The sequence below is a fragment of the Schistocerca nitens genome, chromosome 10 (genome assembly GCF_023898315.1).
Source record: "Schistocerca nitens isolate TAMUIC-IGC-003100 chromosome 10, iqSchNite1.1, whole genome shotgun sequence".
Taxonomy (NCBI): domain Eukaryota; kingdom Metazoa; phylum Arthropoda; class Insecta; order Orthoptera; family Acrididae; genus Schistocerca; species Schistocerca nitens.
Window position 1 is genome coordinate 45694631 of NC_064623.1, and position 16329 is coordinate 45710959.

At 44.3% G+C, this 16329-nt stretch overlaps 1 protein-coding gene across 4 annotated transcripts in view; it reads right to left on the reverse strand.

The window, feature by feature from the left end:
• LOC126210303 (uncharacterized) overlaps window positions 1–16329 on the reverse strand; it is a 120024-nt gene that overhangs the window by 12432 nt on the left and 91263 nt on the right. For 3 of the 4 annotated variants that reach the window (XM_049939501.1, XM_049939499.1, XM_049939498.1), the window contains one exon: window positions 688–841. The exons of the other annotated variant lie outside the window; for it this stretch is intronic. In XM_049939501.1, coding sequence (XP_049795458.1) covers window positions 688–841 — 154 coding nt within the window. The remainder of the gene's footprint in view (window positions 1–687; window positions 842–16329) is intronic. 4 annotated transcript variants of the gene reach the window in all.

A 16329-nucleotide genomic window follows, 5' to 3' on the forward strand; every position in this document is an offset into this window, starting at 1 on the left:
AGCTAAGAACAACCAACCTATAATTTGGGAAAGTATTATAACATGGAGAGAGAGGGAGAGGCGGAGAAGATGGGCAAAACTAATGGGTGGGGGGGGGGGGGGATGGACAGAGAGAAGGGACAGGGAAATGGGAGGAAAAGGAAAGAGGAGGAGCTGGACATGGAGAGGTCAGATGAGGAAATGGTCACAGATAGGGGGGAGGAGGAGTTGGGGGAGGGGAAGGAGAAGATTGGCAAAGAGAGTGTGAGGGAAAATGGATTTAGAGGGGAGGCGGAGATGAACAGATGGGGTATGAGCAGATGACTCAAGGGAGGAGGGGCGGATTGCCAGAGAGAGGAGGCAAGTGGGGTATTTGTAGGACAGAGAGAGGGGCAGGAGGAGGGGTGAATGAGAAAGATAGATGGGGTGGGGAAGATGGGATGAAAGGGTGGAAGGACGAGATGGACAGAGATGCGGTGAAGATGGAGGGAAAAAGGGGAGATAGAATAATGGAAGAGTGGAATAAATTTTCAGCTAGTTAGGAAATGAAATATGTTTAAATAAAAAATTAGATTAGTTTTACGTGCATTGTGAAAATGGGTTATTTGGATGTTTGCAGTACTGTAGGCCAACAATTAAGCAGGAGTATGAGTAACTATAGTGACAGTTGAGTGAGATCTGCTGTAATCAGTATAACAGTATACTTACACAAGTAGATGATGCACATAAAAAATATACTGATACCCACGGAAGGAGGTTCGTACCAAAAAACAGCAGACCATGCGATAACAGCTATAACGATCACTGCTATGTCCCCCAGGGTTTTAATAATCAACCATGGTAAAAACAAGACAGTTCTTGCCTGAAATGTATAAAAAGAAGCTGATGTTACTAGTATGGATTTGCCTCTTTAATTTAATACAAGTTTTTATGGCAGCTCTATGTATGTTTCACCATGCAAATAAACTCGCCTCGGATACACTGATAAAAAAGTCATTTCAACAAAACTAATAAAATGAGCTTCCTACCAAAATCAGATACTGTAAGAATGGGGTTACGCCGATTCTGGCCCAGTGACTTACAGCCACTCGTCGTCATCCTGTCAACTATTTGTCACCCCCAACCCCCTTCCCCCTTCCCCCCTTTCACTGTCCTACTCCATCCTCCCCTGCCCCTTCTCCCACACTCCTATGCCCCATTTACCTTTGTAAAGGGACATCCTCCTCTAGCATTACTTTTCCTCAACAGCAGCAGTCGATACCAGAAATATTTTTCGAATTTTGGATAGGTCAGTATTATCTAAGCTGCTTTTCTGAAAAGTTTCATATAATTTTATACACAATATGTTATATTTCAAGCTAAAATTTATGAAAAGGTTTTACTTTATTTTCTTGTTACAATCGATGTGCACCAGCTCTGAATGAACAGTTAAAATAGTTTTTTAGAAATATTTGAAAATAATTAGTTGGCACACTCAAAATTTCTATTATTAATTACGCAATGTAGTGCTGTTTCTTTCGTTTATTTCTAGGTTCTTTTATAAAATAATAATCTAAACTACTAGAAATTCATCTGTCAAGAATATTTGTAAACCCTTTGGAAAATTGTTATTACCGCAGAGTGATCAGACGTATTTTTGTATTTTGGACGAACAATGTAATTTCGGCTTTGTTAATGTGAAAATACAAAACACAGTGTGATATAGTAAAATGCGAGACGATAAATCATCGTAAAAACAAAAATTCTTCATTCTTCAAAATTTTTTATATCAATTGAACCATGAGAACCTAAAATGTGAAAATTTCAGCTTCAAGAACCAGTCCCCTAGACATGGAGATCTGGAGCCAACTGTGCGAGAAAAGATCAGTAAAAAGTTTATTGTAAATCTTACTCCTCTCGAATCTTCTGAAAAGACTTTACCATAATAGACAGTAGCATCATCAAAGATAGGAGGGAGTAGATTGCACCCTCCATATAAATGGTGGACTGTAATCCTATGGTAATGAGGATAGATAAGGGACTTTATTTATGACAGCTATTCTTATTCTGGACTTATTTAGGATAATTTATTATCCAGTTAGGATAATCGATTATCCTAGTATTCTTACCAGGATATGTTATGACTCAATATGGCAGTCCAAGATGGGTGCAACTAACCCCAGACACCCTTATCCTTATCGTTCACTTAATTAAGATAACTTATTACACAATACAGCAGATTAAACATGACTGCCACTATGACATCACAATCCATGCTAGTCAACTTATGTTAAGTGCAAAACTGTAAGAAATTAAAAAATGCAAAATAATTTTCTTGTTAAAACAGTTGTTGTCATGTTTTATTGCATTATTACATTACTGGAACATTATAACTTTGAGCATTGTTAAACAAGAGTCAGAAACTTCTTGCTTACTTGCAAACATAACCGACAGCTGATGTAAAGAGTTTACTAATTGCTTGTGCTTACATCAGATGTATGTGTGTGTATGTGTTGGTAACATTATTAGCACTAGAAAAAGTGTAGACATGCTTTGTACAATGTTTAAACCAGCAGTAACTGTCCATTTTTCAAACGTCGTACTCTCTTTCAATATAACAATAACACCGTTTTGATATTAAGTTCATATTGCAACAATTACACTGACGATGTACAAGGGATAGTTTCCTAAACAAATTATGTTCTCTTTACGAGGGCAGTTTGAAAAGTTCTCAGAACGGAATAGAAAAAAAGTACTTGCATCACTGAAACTTTTTTTATTTATCAATGTAGTATCCTTGTAGATTAATGCACTTGGTCTAACGATGTTCCAGTGCCTTTATCGTACCTGGAAAATGAGTTTCTTTGAGGCCTGCAAAATAGTTGTCAACTCCAGTTATCAATTCTTCGTCTGAAGTGAATCTTCCTCCAGCAAGAAAAATTTTCAGTTTTGGGAAGAGATGGTAGTCTGACGGGGCCAAATCAGGTGAATAAGGCGGGTGTGGCAACAATCCATATCTTAGTTCGCGTAACTTTGCCATGGCGACGGCAGATGAGTTTTTGAACCAGCGTCAAGAGTCACGGCACCCAGCTTGCAAATAATTTTGTCATTTCTAATTCTTTAGTTAGAATGTGATATACCCTTTCAGATAACAACTGGCAAGCGTGAGCAATTTCACGCACTTTTAATCAGCGATCCTTCATGACCATTTTGTGGACTTTTGCAATGATTTCTGGAGTAGTGACACATTTGGCAGACCACTGCGCTGATCATCGTCTAAGCTCTCCCGACCAAATTTATGTTCATTTGTCCACTTGGCAACAGTTGAATATGAAGGAGCAGAGTCCCCCAGTGTATTCTGGAAATCGGCATGAATGTCTTTTGGTTTCATACCTTTCTTTACTAGGTATTTAATGACTGCTCGAATCTCGATTTTCTTCCATCCTCACAAATCACAACAACAGAGCCATGTCACCGCCACAGGTCTCTTCCAAGAGCACTGACATGGCACGTGTTTACAGGCAAGAGTACAATGAATATAACGTGGACAACTCATGGCTTTCTGGACTGGGAAAGAGCGCCTGGTCCCCGACACGAATCCGACCGGCGGGCTTGTGTCGAGGTCCGGTGAGCCGGCTAGTCTGTGGATGGTTTTTAGGCGGTTTTCCACTTGCCTCGGCGAATGCGGGCTGGTTCCCCTTATTCCACCTCAGGTACACTATGTCGGCGATTTCTGTGCAAAGAAGTTCTCCATGTACGCGTACACCTCCATTACTCTACCACGCAAACGTAGGGGTTACACTCGTTTGGTGTGAGACGTTCCCTGGGGAGGTGGCGGGGGGGGGGGGGGGAGAGTGGGGGGTCCACAGGGGGCCGAACCGCACAATAACCCTGAGAGAAGAGTTCGGTGTGGGCCGGCGGAGGGGTGAAGTGGACTACGATAGTCGTCGTGGGGTTGTGGACCACTGCGGCTGTGGTGGGGACGGAGACTCTTCGTCGTATCTAGGTCCCCAGTTAATATACAATACAATACACTACAAGGGAAGAGGATTAAGTGAGTGTTGCAAGAATGAATAATTTGATATCCGTACCAAATGTGGCGGACGTAAACGGCAGCGGAGAGATAACTTGCTGGAATGCCATTGACACGTCAGAAATATGATCGACTAGTTTAAAGCAAGGTGACAAAATCGCTAATAATATCGTCTCGCACCTCATTTAGTCTGTCATAGTGCAGCAACTCGACGTGGCATGGGCTCAACAAGTCGCCAGTAGTCTCCTGTAGAAACATTGAGCCATGATGCTCTACAGCGATCCATAATTTCGAAAGTGTCACCGGCGCAGGATTTTGTGCACAAAATGACCTCCTGATTATGTACCATAAATTTTCGATGGAATTCATGTTGAACGATCTAGGTGGCAAAATCATTCACTCGAATTGTTCAGAATGTTCATGGAACCAATTGCGAACGATTCAAGCCCAGTGGCAAGGTGCAATGTCATCCATAAGAAGTCCATCGTTGTTTGAAAATGGTCTCCAAGTAGCCAAACATAACAATTTGCAGCCAATGACCGTTCAGCTTGTCCAGAGGACCCAGTCTGTTCCATGTAAACACACCCCACACCATTATTGAGCCACCACCACTTTGAACAGTGCTTGCTGATAACTTGAGTCCTTGGTTTTGTCGGGTCTGCCCCGCACTCTGCCCTACCATCAGTTCTTACCAACTGAAGTCGGGTCTCATTCGACCAGGCCTCGGTTGTCCAGTAGTTTAGAGTCCAACCATAATGGTCACGTGCCCAGGAGAGGCGCTGCAGGCGATGTCGTGTTGTTAGCAAAGGCACGCGCTTCGATCGTCTCCTGCCGTAGCCCATTAACGCCATATCTCGCCCGATACGTATCCCACATTGACTTCTGCTGTTATTTCATGCAGTGTTGCTTGTCTGTTAGCACTGAACATTCTACGCTGCTCTCGGTCGTTAAGAGAAGGCCGTCGGCTTTCATTGTCAGTGGTGAGAGGTAAAGTCTGAAATTTGGTATTCTCGGCACAGTCTTGACACTGTGGATCTCGAAATATTGACTTCCATATCGATTTCCGAAATGGAATGTCCCATGTGTCTAGCTTCAACTATCATTTTCTGTTCAAAATATGTTAATTTCCGTCGTGCAGCCATAATCAAATGGTTCAAATGGCTCTGATCACTATGGGACTTAACATCTGAGGTCATTAGTCCCCTAGAACCTAGAACTACTTAAACCAAACTAACCTGACATCACACACATACATTTCCGAGGCAGGATTCGAACCTACGACCGTAGCGGTCAATCAGTTCCAGACTGAAGCGCCTAGAACCGCTCGGCCAACAAAGCCGGCAGCCATAATCAATTGGTTCAAATGGCTCTGATCACTATGGGACTTAACATTTGAAGTCATCAGTCCCCCAGAACCTAGAACTACTTAAACCAAACTAACCTGACATCACACACATCCATTTCCGAGGCAGGATTCGAACCTACGACCGTAGCGGTCAATCAGTTCCAGACTGAAGCGCCTAGAACCGCTCGGCCAACAAAGCCGGCAGCCATAATCAATTGGTTCAAATGGCTCTGATCACTATGGGACTTAACATTTGAAGTCATCAGTCCCCTAGAACCTAGAACTACTTAAACCAAACTAACCTGACATCACACACATCCATTTCCGAGGCAGGATTCGAACCTACGACCGTAGCGGTCAATCGGTTCCAGACTGAAGCGTCTAGAACCGCTCGGCCAACAGCGCCGGCAGCCATAATCACGTCGGAAACCTTTTCACATGAATCACCTGAGCCCCTACGATAGCTGTACCAATGCACTGCCCTCTTCTACCTTGTGTACGCGATACCACCGCATTCGCTATCCCATGACTTTTGTCACTTCAGTATATGGACATACACTACTGGCCATTAAAATTGCTACACCACGAAGATGACGTGCTACAGACGTGAAATTTAAACGACAGGAAGAAGATGCTGTGATATGCAAATGATTAGCTTTTTGGACCATTCATACAAGGCTGGGCCCGGTGGCGACACCTACAACTTGCTGACATGAGGAAAGTTTCCAACCGATTTCTCATACACAAACAGTAGTTGACCGGCGTTGCCTGGTGAAACGTTGTTGTGATGCCTCGTGTAAGGAGGAGAAATGCGTACCATCACGTTTCCGACTTTGATAAAAGTCGGATTGTAGCCTATCGCGATTGCGGTTCATCGTATCGCGACATTGCCGCTCGCGTTGGTCGAGATCCAATGACTGTTACCAGAATACGGAATCGGTGGGATCAGGAGGGTAATACGGAACGCTGTGCTGGATCCCAACGGCCTCTTATCACTAGCAGTCGAGATGACAGGCATATTATCCGCATGGCTGTAACGGATCGTGCAGCCACGTTTCGATCCCTGAGTCAACAGATGGGGACCTTTGCAAGACGACAACCATCTGCACGAACAGTTCGACGACGTTTGCTGCAGCATGGACTATCAGCTCGGAGACCATGGCTGCGGTTACCCTTGATGCTGCATCACAAACAGGAGCGCCTGAGATGGTGCACGCAACGACGAACCTTTTGGGCACGAATGGCAAAACGTCATTTATTCGGATGAATCCAGGTTCTGTTTACAGCATCATAATGGTCACATCCGTGTTTGTCGACATCGCGGTGAACGCACATTGGAAGCGTGTATTCATCGCCATACTGGCGTATCACCCGGCGTTATAGTATGGGTGCCATTGGTTACACGTCTCGGTCACCTCTTGTTCGCATTGACGGCACTTTGAACAGTGGACGTTACATTTCAGATGTGTTACGACCCGTGGCTTTACCCTTCATTCGATCCCTGCGAAGCCCTACATTTCAGCGGGATAATGCACGACCGCATGTTGCAGGTGCTGTACGGGCCTTTCTGGATTCAGAAAATGTTCGACTGCTGCCCTGGCCAGCACATTCTCCAAATCTCTCACCAATTGAAAACGTCTTGTCAATGGTGGCCGAGCAACTGGCTCGTCACTATACACCAGTCACTACTCTTGATGAACTGTGGTATCGTGTTGAAGCTGCATGGGCAGCTGTACCTGTACACGCCATCCAAGCTCTGTTTGACTCATTGCCCAGGCGTATCAAGGCCGTTATTACGGCCAGAGGTGGTTGTTCTGGGTACTGATTTCTCAGGATCTATGCACCCAAATTGCGTGAAAATGTAATCACATGTCAGTTCTAGTATAATATATTTGTCGAATGAATACCCGTTTATCATCTGCATTTCTTCTTGGTGTAGCAATTTTAATGGCCAGTAGTGTATTTTTCCGGATGTCTGTGGTAATGTGGAGGAAAGGGATTACTGAAGAAGGGTGTGACATCATACTCGTTTGGCATCGAGTGACTATGGTGTTGTGGTATTCGTATCTCCTAGTTGCTGGCCGTTGTATCACTCTCCATGGCGAAGCGTGTGGGTCGGAGCAACTGCATTCTGCTGCGAATGTTGCGCAGATGTGTGAGGGGGCTGTGGTTGCGGCTGAGATGCAGGTGTCAGAACTCCGCAACAGAAGAAAATAAACTGATGAACAAATATTTCGTTTATTATAGATTCCAAAATATCTGTTTAGCAGTTTACTTCCGTCTGTCGTGGAGTTCGGATGTATTAGGCGGTGCGCTGCACACAATCGCTAGTTGTGTATATTTAGCAGACGAGTGTCTTTCAAGTCTTTACTTGATATTGTAAACATGTAGTGCAAACGAGCGGTGGCAAGTTATTTGCCTTGCCATGAATGATACCGCGGACATTGGGCAGATGATTAAAACTGCATTTCGGGAGTGTTATTCGGATTCGAAAAGGACGGACGAAATTCTTCAACACCAGTTACGAAATACACCATTACCGGAGGATGTATCTGTGGAAGAAGAAACTAAGCAGGATGGTGTAATGTAAGAGACCCAGCCTTTCATACTGCAGAAACCGATAAATGTCGCTGTTGGGAAACCAACCGGAAGTGTAGAATCTGATGTGCAATTGAAAAGGTTTCGTGTTGTCGCTACTCCCAACATTACGCTTGTACCTAAGGGAGATACGGAGTGACAGCTATTGAGTTACATGAAAAAAAAAGGTAATTAGTTACAAACTACGGCGTGCACACACTACAGATATTCAGATTTAGGTTATGACATGTTCGATATACCTGCCATCATTGGCGATGATGTGGTGCAGATGACTACCGAAATTTTGCATGACTCTATGAAGTGTCGGAACAACGATGCTGTCTTGACCTTCTGAATGGCTGTTTTCAGCTCAGCAATGCTTTTGGGGGTATTGGTGTACACCTTGTGTTTAATATAGCCCCCAAAAAAGGAGTCGCATGTGCTCAGATCCGAAAAAAATTGCGGCCAATCGAGGCCCATGCCAGTAGCCTCTGGGTGCCACAAAGTGTTCCTCCAGAACATCAACTCTCTCCTGCTTCGATGGGGTCGAGCTCCGTTTCGAATGAACAACATCTTGTCGAAATCAGGGTCACTTTGGATAATGGGGATGAAATCATCTTCCAAAACCTTCAGGTACCATTCGGTAGCGACCGTGCCATCAAGGAATATCTACATCTACATCTACATTTATACTCCGCAAGCCACCCAACGGTGTGTGGCGGAGGGCACTTTACGTGCCACTGTCATTACCTCCCATTCCCGTTCCAGTCGCGTATGGTTCGCGGGAAGAACGACTGTCTGAAAGCCTCCGTGCGTGCTCTAATCTCTCTAATTTTACATTCGTGATCTCCTCGGGAGGTATAAGTAGGGGGAAGCAATATATTCGATACCTCATCCAGAAACGCACTCTCTCGAAACCTGGACAGCAAGCTACACCGCGATGCAGAGCGCCTCTCTTGCAGAGTCTGCCACTTGAGTTTATTAATCATCTCCGTAACGCTATCACGCTTACCAAATAACCCTGTGACGAAACGCGCCGCTCTTCTTTGGATCTTCTCTATCTCCTCCGTCAACCCGATTTGGTACGGATCCCACACTGATGAGCAATACTCAAGTATAGGTCGAACGAGTGTTTTGTAAGCCACCTCCTTTGTTGATGGACTACATTTTCTAAGGACTCTCCCAATGAATCTCAACCTGGCACCCGCCTTACCAACAATTAATTTTATATGATCATTCCACTTCAAATCGTTCCGCACGCATACTCCCAGATATTTTACAGAAGTAACTGCTACCAGTGTTTGTTCCGCTATCATATAATCATACAATAAAGGATCCTTCTTTCTATGTATTCGCAATACATTACATTTGTCTATGTTAAGGGACAGTTGCCACTCCCTGCACCAAGTGCCTATCCGCTGCAGATCTTCCTGCATTTCGCTACAATTTTCTAATGCTGCAACTTCTCTGTATACTACAGCATCATCCGCGAAAAGCCGCATGGAACTTCCGACACTATCTACTAGGTCAATTATATATATTGTGAAAAGCAATGTTCCCATAACACTCCCCTGTAGGACGCCAGAGGTTACTTCAACGTCTGTAGACGTCTCTCCATTGATAACAACATGCTGTGTTCTGTTAGTTAAAAACTCTTCAACCCAGCCACACAGCTCGTCTGATATTCCGTAGGCTCTTACTTTGTTTTTCAGGCGACAGTGCGGAACAGTATCGAACGCCTTCCGGAAGTCAAGGAAAATGGCATCTACCTGGGAGCCTGTATCTAATATTTTCTGGGTCTCATGAACAAATAAAACGAGTTAGGTCTCACACGATCGCTGTTTCCGGAATCCATGTTGATTCCTACATAGTAGATTCTGGGTTTCCAAAAACGACATGATACTCGAGCAAAAAACATGTTCTAAAATTCTACAACAGATCGAGGTCAGAGATATAGGTCTATAGTTTTGCGCATGTGCTCGACGATCCTTCTTGAAGACTGGGACTACCTGTGCTCTTTTCCAATCATTTGGAACCTTCCGTTCCTCTAGAGACTTGCGGTACACGGCTGTTAGAAGGGGGGCAAGTTCTTTCGCGTACTCTGTGTAGAATCGAATTGGTATCCCGTCAGGTCCAGTGGAGTTTCCTCTGTTGAGTGATTCCAGATGCTTTTCTATTCCTTGGACACTTGTTTCGATGTCAGCTATTTTTCCATTTGTGCGAGGATATGCAAGACGGGATATCGCACCGGCTATTCCGTGAGTGGACACAGCACAACATACTGTCACCCGTTGAGGATGAACAGCCTTCTCGATCTCGGAAAGCGGATTCTCAGTACCCCAAATGGGCCAGTTTTGGTTATTGACAAACTTATCCAAACGAAAGTTGGCTTCGTCGCTACACCAAACCATACTAATTCCCATTATGCCGAGAAGTCTCTTCATCCTCATTGGGTGACTGTGTGATATGCAATGTCCAGTCACAGAATAATCGGTGCGTTATTCCTTGATGGCACGGTCGCTACCGAACGGTACGTGAAGGTTTTGGAAGATAATGCCATCCTCATTATCAAAAGTGACCATGATCTCGACAAGATGCGGTTCATGCAAGACGGAGCTCGACACCATCGAAGCAGGGAGTTTTTTATGTCCAGGAGGAGCACTTTGGGGACCGCATTCTACCTCTGGGGTACTCAGGGGCCATTGGCATGGGCCTCGATTGGTCACCATACTCTCCGGATCTGAAAACATGGGGCTATGTTAAAGACAAGGTGTACAGCAATAACCCAAAAAGCATTACTGAGATGAAAACAGCCATTCAGAAGATCATCGACAGCATCAATGTTCCGACACTTTACCAGGTTATGCAGAATTTCGCTATTCGTCCGCTTAAAATCATCGCCAATGATGGCAGGCATATCGAACGTGTCATAAGCTAAATCCGAATATCTGTAGTGACATCTACGTGTTGAATAAAGTGTGTGCACGCCGTAGTTTGTAACTCATCTACACTCATGCTCATAAATTAACGATAATGCTGATGCATGGTGAAACAACGCTCTGGTGGTCGGATTGCGGGTTTAAATCACGTCATCGCATGGTGGCGCTGGCAGCAGTCCACATGCGCAGAGGTGTGTTGGTGCATGTCAGAGTACGGTGCAGCGAGTAAGTGTGCAGCCGTTTTCAAACGCGCTAATGGTGACTGTGTGTTGAAAATGGCTCAAAGAACACATATTGATGTACTAGGGCGACTGGAGGCTGGTCAAACACAGCAGGTCGTAGCAAGGGCCCTCCGTGTGCCACAAAATGTGATCTCAGGATTATGGGAACGATTCCAGCAGACAGGAAACGTGTCCAGGTGCTACAGTACAGGACGTCCACAGTGTACAACACCACAAGAAGACCGATATCTCACCATCAGTGCCCGCAGACGGCCACGGAGTACGGGACCTTACCGCAGCCACTGGAACAGTTTTCTCTAGACATATCGCATTCGGGAGGACGGCGTTTCAATCCCGCGTCTGGCCATCCTCATTTAGGTTTTCCGTGATTTCCCTAAATCGCTCCAGGCAAATGCCTGGATGGTTCCTTTGAAAGGGCACGGTCGACTTCCTTCCCCGTCCTCCCCTAATCTGATGAGACCGATGACCTCGCTGTTTGGTCTCTTCCCCCAAACAATCCAATCCAATCTCTAGACATACAGTCTACAGAGGACTGAACAGACATGGTTTATTCGCCCGAACACCTGCAAGGTGCATTCCACTGACCCCTGGTCACAGGAGAGCCCGTAAAGCCTGGTGTCAAGAACACAGTGTATGGTCATTGGAACAGTCGTCCCAGGTTATGTTCACAGCAGAGGAGTCCAGATATAGTCTGAACAGTGATTCTCGCCGGGTTTTCATCTGGCGTGAACCAGGAACCAGCTACCAACCCTTTAATATCCTGAAGGTGGGATTATGATTGGTGCACGTACACCCCTGCATGTCTTTGATAGAGGAACAGTAACAGGACAGGTGTATCGGGACGTCATTTTGCACCAGTATGTCCGCCTTTTCAGGGGTGCAGTGGGTCCCACCTTCCTCCTGATGGATGATAACGCACGGCCCCATCGAGCTGCCATCGCGGAGGAGTACCTTGAAACAGAAGATATCCGGCGAATGGAGTGGCCTGCCTGCTCTCCAGACCTAAACACCATCGAGCACGTCTGAGGTGCTCACGGTCGACGTACCTCTGCACGTCTTCATACCCTTAGGACACTTCAGGAGCTCCGACAGGCACTGGTGCAAGAATCGGAGGCTATGCCGCAGCAGCTGCTCGACCACCTGATCCAGAGTATGCCAACCAGTTTTGCGGCCTGTGTACGTGTGCATGGTGATCATATCACATATGGATGTCGGGGTACATGCGCAGGAAACAGTGGCGTTTTGTAGCACATGTGTTTCGGGACGGTTTTCTCAACTTATCGCCAATACCGTGGACTTACAGATCTGTGTCGTGTGTGTTCCCTATGTGCCTATGCTATTAGCGCCAGTTCCGTGTAGTGTCACGTTGTGTGGCACAACATTCTGCAGTTATCCTCAATTTATGAGCATGAGTGTACGTTTTTTTTTCATATAGGTGAATAATTGTCACCCTGTATCAACATGATCAGTGATTGGTACAGAGACTGCGAGTGTAAAAAAATGTAATGCAGTAAAGATAAATAGGCGAAGAATCCAGTACTGTACAATTACCATTGACGACGAATCACTTGAAACAGTACAGCCGTAAGACACCTGGAAGGAACCATCTGGAGTGTTCTAACGTGGTACAACCACTTAAAAAAATGTAGAAAAAGCAAATGCCAGCTTCGTATTCATTGGAAGAATCTTACGGAAATGTAATTCACCCACTAACAAACTGCCTTACTAAGCGCTTCTTCAACGGATTTTTCAGTAAAGCTCGTCAGTCTTGCACCTTTAACAGATACATTAATAGAAGAGGAATACAAGACACAACGCAGAGCAGCACATAAATGATCGTTTAGTCAGCACGAGAGCGTTACAGAGAGGCTAAACAAACACTTGTAATAGATGCTACAAGAAAGATGTACCCCACAGAGAAATTTTATTGCATAAATTCCAAGACAGTGAATTCCGGGAACAGTTGGGCTACATATTACCTCCTTGCACGTAAGTCTTGCACCTTTAACAGATACATTAATAGAAGAGGAATACAAGACACAACGCAGAGCAGCACATAAATGATCGTTTAGTCAGCACGAGAGCGTTACAGAGAGGCTAAACAAACACTTGTAATAGATGCTACAAGAAAGATGTACCTCACAGAGAAATTTTATTGCATAAATTCCAAGACAGTGAATTCCGGGAACAGTTGGGCTACATATTACCTCCTTGCACGTAAGTCACTAAATGACAACAAGAAAATCGGAGAAATTAGAGCTAATACAGAGGTTTACCAATAATCATTCCTCTAAGTACCATTCGCCAATGGAGTAGGGGCGAGGATTAAACGATAGAGGTACCAGAAGTGCTCGCCACCACATCCTCTAAGTTAGCCTTTGTGTGTTCCATATGAGATTGTTGATGTAGTCTTCATACAGACAATAGCATTGTCTGGGAACAGCTTTATGGAGCATTCAGTGTTATCTATTGTGAATAGCAGAGATAGCACAAGTATGAATCAGGTAAGGATGAGTAGCTAAACTGGTAATGTCCTTCTCTAAAGAACTGTCAGATCTTTCTGGCTAGGATTCCATAAGATGCACCAATACCCTAAAAGAAGACTAGCACGTGTACTGTAGGCAGCCTCTTTATTAGATTTTCTCCGTATTCTAACTATTCTGGCAACAAAACGGAGTATCTGACTCTCCCAGAGAGTGGCCTAAACACTGTTGTAGAGGATACTCATGGCATTTTGCCCTCTTTGTGTGTATGTGCAGATGTTGTTTAGAGCAGGAAAGACACTAAGCAATGCATGGTTATCATCCTCTTAAGTGCAGGAAGTTATTGATCCATGCACCACTCATGAGAGGACATACAACAAGTAGAACAGATGGAATCTGTGTATAATAGCTTAATATGTTTGACACCAAATGTGAACTGAACCCCAGACTCCATAACGAGGCAGAAAACTGAATTTTCAGAATCACTTCTTGGAGTGTGAAAAGTGTGTGATAATCTTCGGTATCTGGTAAATGACTCATCATAATGGAAGCAAAAAATACAGGGTGCTAAATCAGCGCTGATGGCGCTAGTGTGGTAAGGGAGCTGAGACAGTCTGTCACCGGCATTGTCTGTGTGACGCACATGTATGGCAGCATCCAAAATGACTGGAGTGCTGTGCACGACTCATAACCTTATGCAGCCACCGCTGTTTTGTGGGACCAAGCCTACCAAATGCATTATTTTTATTTAAGTAAAACTTCCCTGCGTCCGAGATACTTAGATACTACTCTGATATATTTTTTTTTTTGGTCATCAGTCTACTGACTGGTTTGATGCGACCCGCCACGAATTCCTTTCCTGTGCTAACCTCTTCATTTCAGAGTATCACTTGCAACCTACGTCCTCAATTATTTGCTTGACGTATTCCAATCTCTGTCTTCCTCTACAGTTTTTGCCCTCTACAGCTCCCTCTAGTACCATGGAAGTCATTCCCTCATGTCTTAGCAGATGTCCTATCATCCTGTCCCTTCTCCTTATCAGTGTTTTCCACATATTCCTTTCCTCTCCGATTCTGCGTAGAACCTCCTCGTTCCTTACCTTATCAGTGCACCTAATTTTCAACATTCGTCTATAGCACCACATCTCAAATGCTTCGATTCTCTTCTGTTCCGGTTTTCCCACAGTCCATGTTTCACTACCATACAATGCTGTACTCCAGACGTACATCCTCAGAAATTTCTTCTTCAAATTAAGGCCGGTATTTGATATTAGTAGACTTCTCTTGGTCATAAACGCCTTTTTTTGCCATAGCGAGTCTGCTTTTGATGTCCTCCTTGCTCCGTCCGTCATTGGTTATTTTACTGCCTAGGTAGCAGAATTCCTTAACTTCATTGACTTCGCGACCATCAATCCTGATGTTAAGTTTCTCGCTGTTCTCATTTCTACTACTTCTCATTACCTTCGTCTTTCTCCGATTTACTCTCAAACCATACTGTGTACTCATTAGACTGTTCATTCCGTTCAGCAGATCATTTAATTCTTTTCACTTTCACTCAGGACAGCAATGTCATCAGCGAATCGTATCATTGATATCCTTTCACCTTGTATTTTAATTCTACTCCTAAACCTTCCTTTTATTTCCATCATTGCTTCCTCGATGTACAGATTGAAGAGTAGGGGCGAAAGGCTACAGCCTTGTCTTACACCCTTCTTAATACGAGCACTTCGTTCTTGATCGTCCACTCTTATTATTCCCTCTTGGTTGTTGTACATATTGTATATGATCCGTCTCTCCCTATAGCTTACCCCTACTTTTTTCAGAATCTCGAACAGCTTGCACGATTTTCTATTGTCGAACGCTTTTTCCAGGTCGACAAATCCTATGAAAGTGTCTTGATTTTTCTTTAGCCTTGCTTCCATTATTAGCCGTAGCGTCAGAATTGCCTCTCTCATCCCTTTACTTTTCCTAAAGCCAAACTGATCGTCACCTAGCGCATTCTCAATTTTCTTTTCCATTCTTCTGTATATTATTCTTGTAAGCAGCTTCGATGCATGAGCTGTTAAGCTGATTGTGCGATGATTCTCGCATTTGTCAGCTCTTGCCGTCTTCGGAATTGTGTGGATGATACTTTTCCGAAAGTCAGATGGTATGTCGCCAGACTCATATAGTCTACACACCAACGTGAATAGTCGTTTAGTTGCCACTTCCCCCAATGATTTTAGAAATTCTGATGGAATGTTATCTATCCGTTCTGCCTCATTTGACCGTAAGTCCTCCAAAGCTCTTTTAAATTCCGATTCTAATACTGGATCCCCTATCTCTTCTAAATCGACTCCTGTTTCTTCTTCTATCACATCAGACAAATCTTCACCCTCATAGAGGCTTTCAATGTATTCTTTCCACCCATCTGCTCTCTCCTCTGCATTTAACAGTGGAATTCCCGTTGCACTCTTAATGTTACCACCGTTGCTTTTGATGTCACCAAAGGTTGTTTTGACTTTCCTGTATGCTGAGTCTGTCCTTCCGACAATCATATCTTTTTCGATGTCTTCACATTTTTCCTGCAGCCATTTCGTCTTAGCTTTCCTGCACTTCCTATTTATTTCATTCCTCAGCGACTTGTATTTCTGTATTCCTGATTTTCCCGGAACATGTTTGTACTTCCTCCTTTCATCAATCAACTGAAGTATTTCTTCTGTTACCCATGGTTTCTTCGCAGCTACCTGCTTTGTACCTACGGTTTCCTTCCC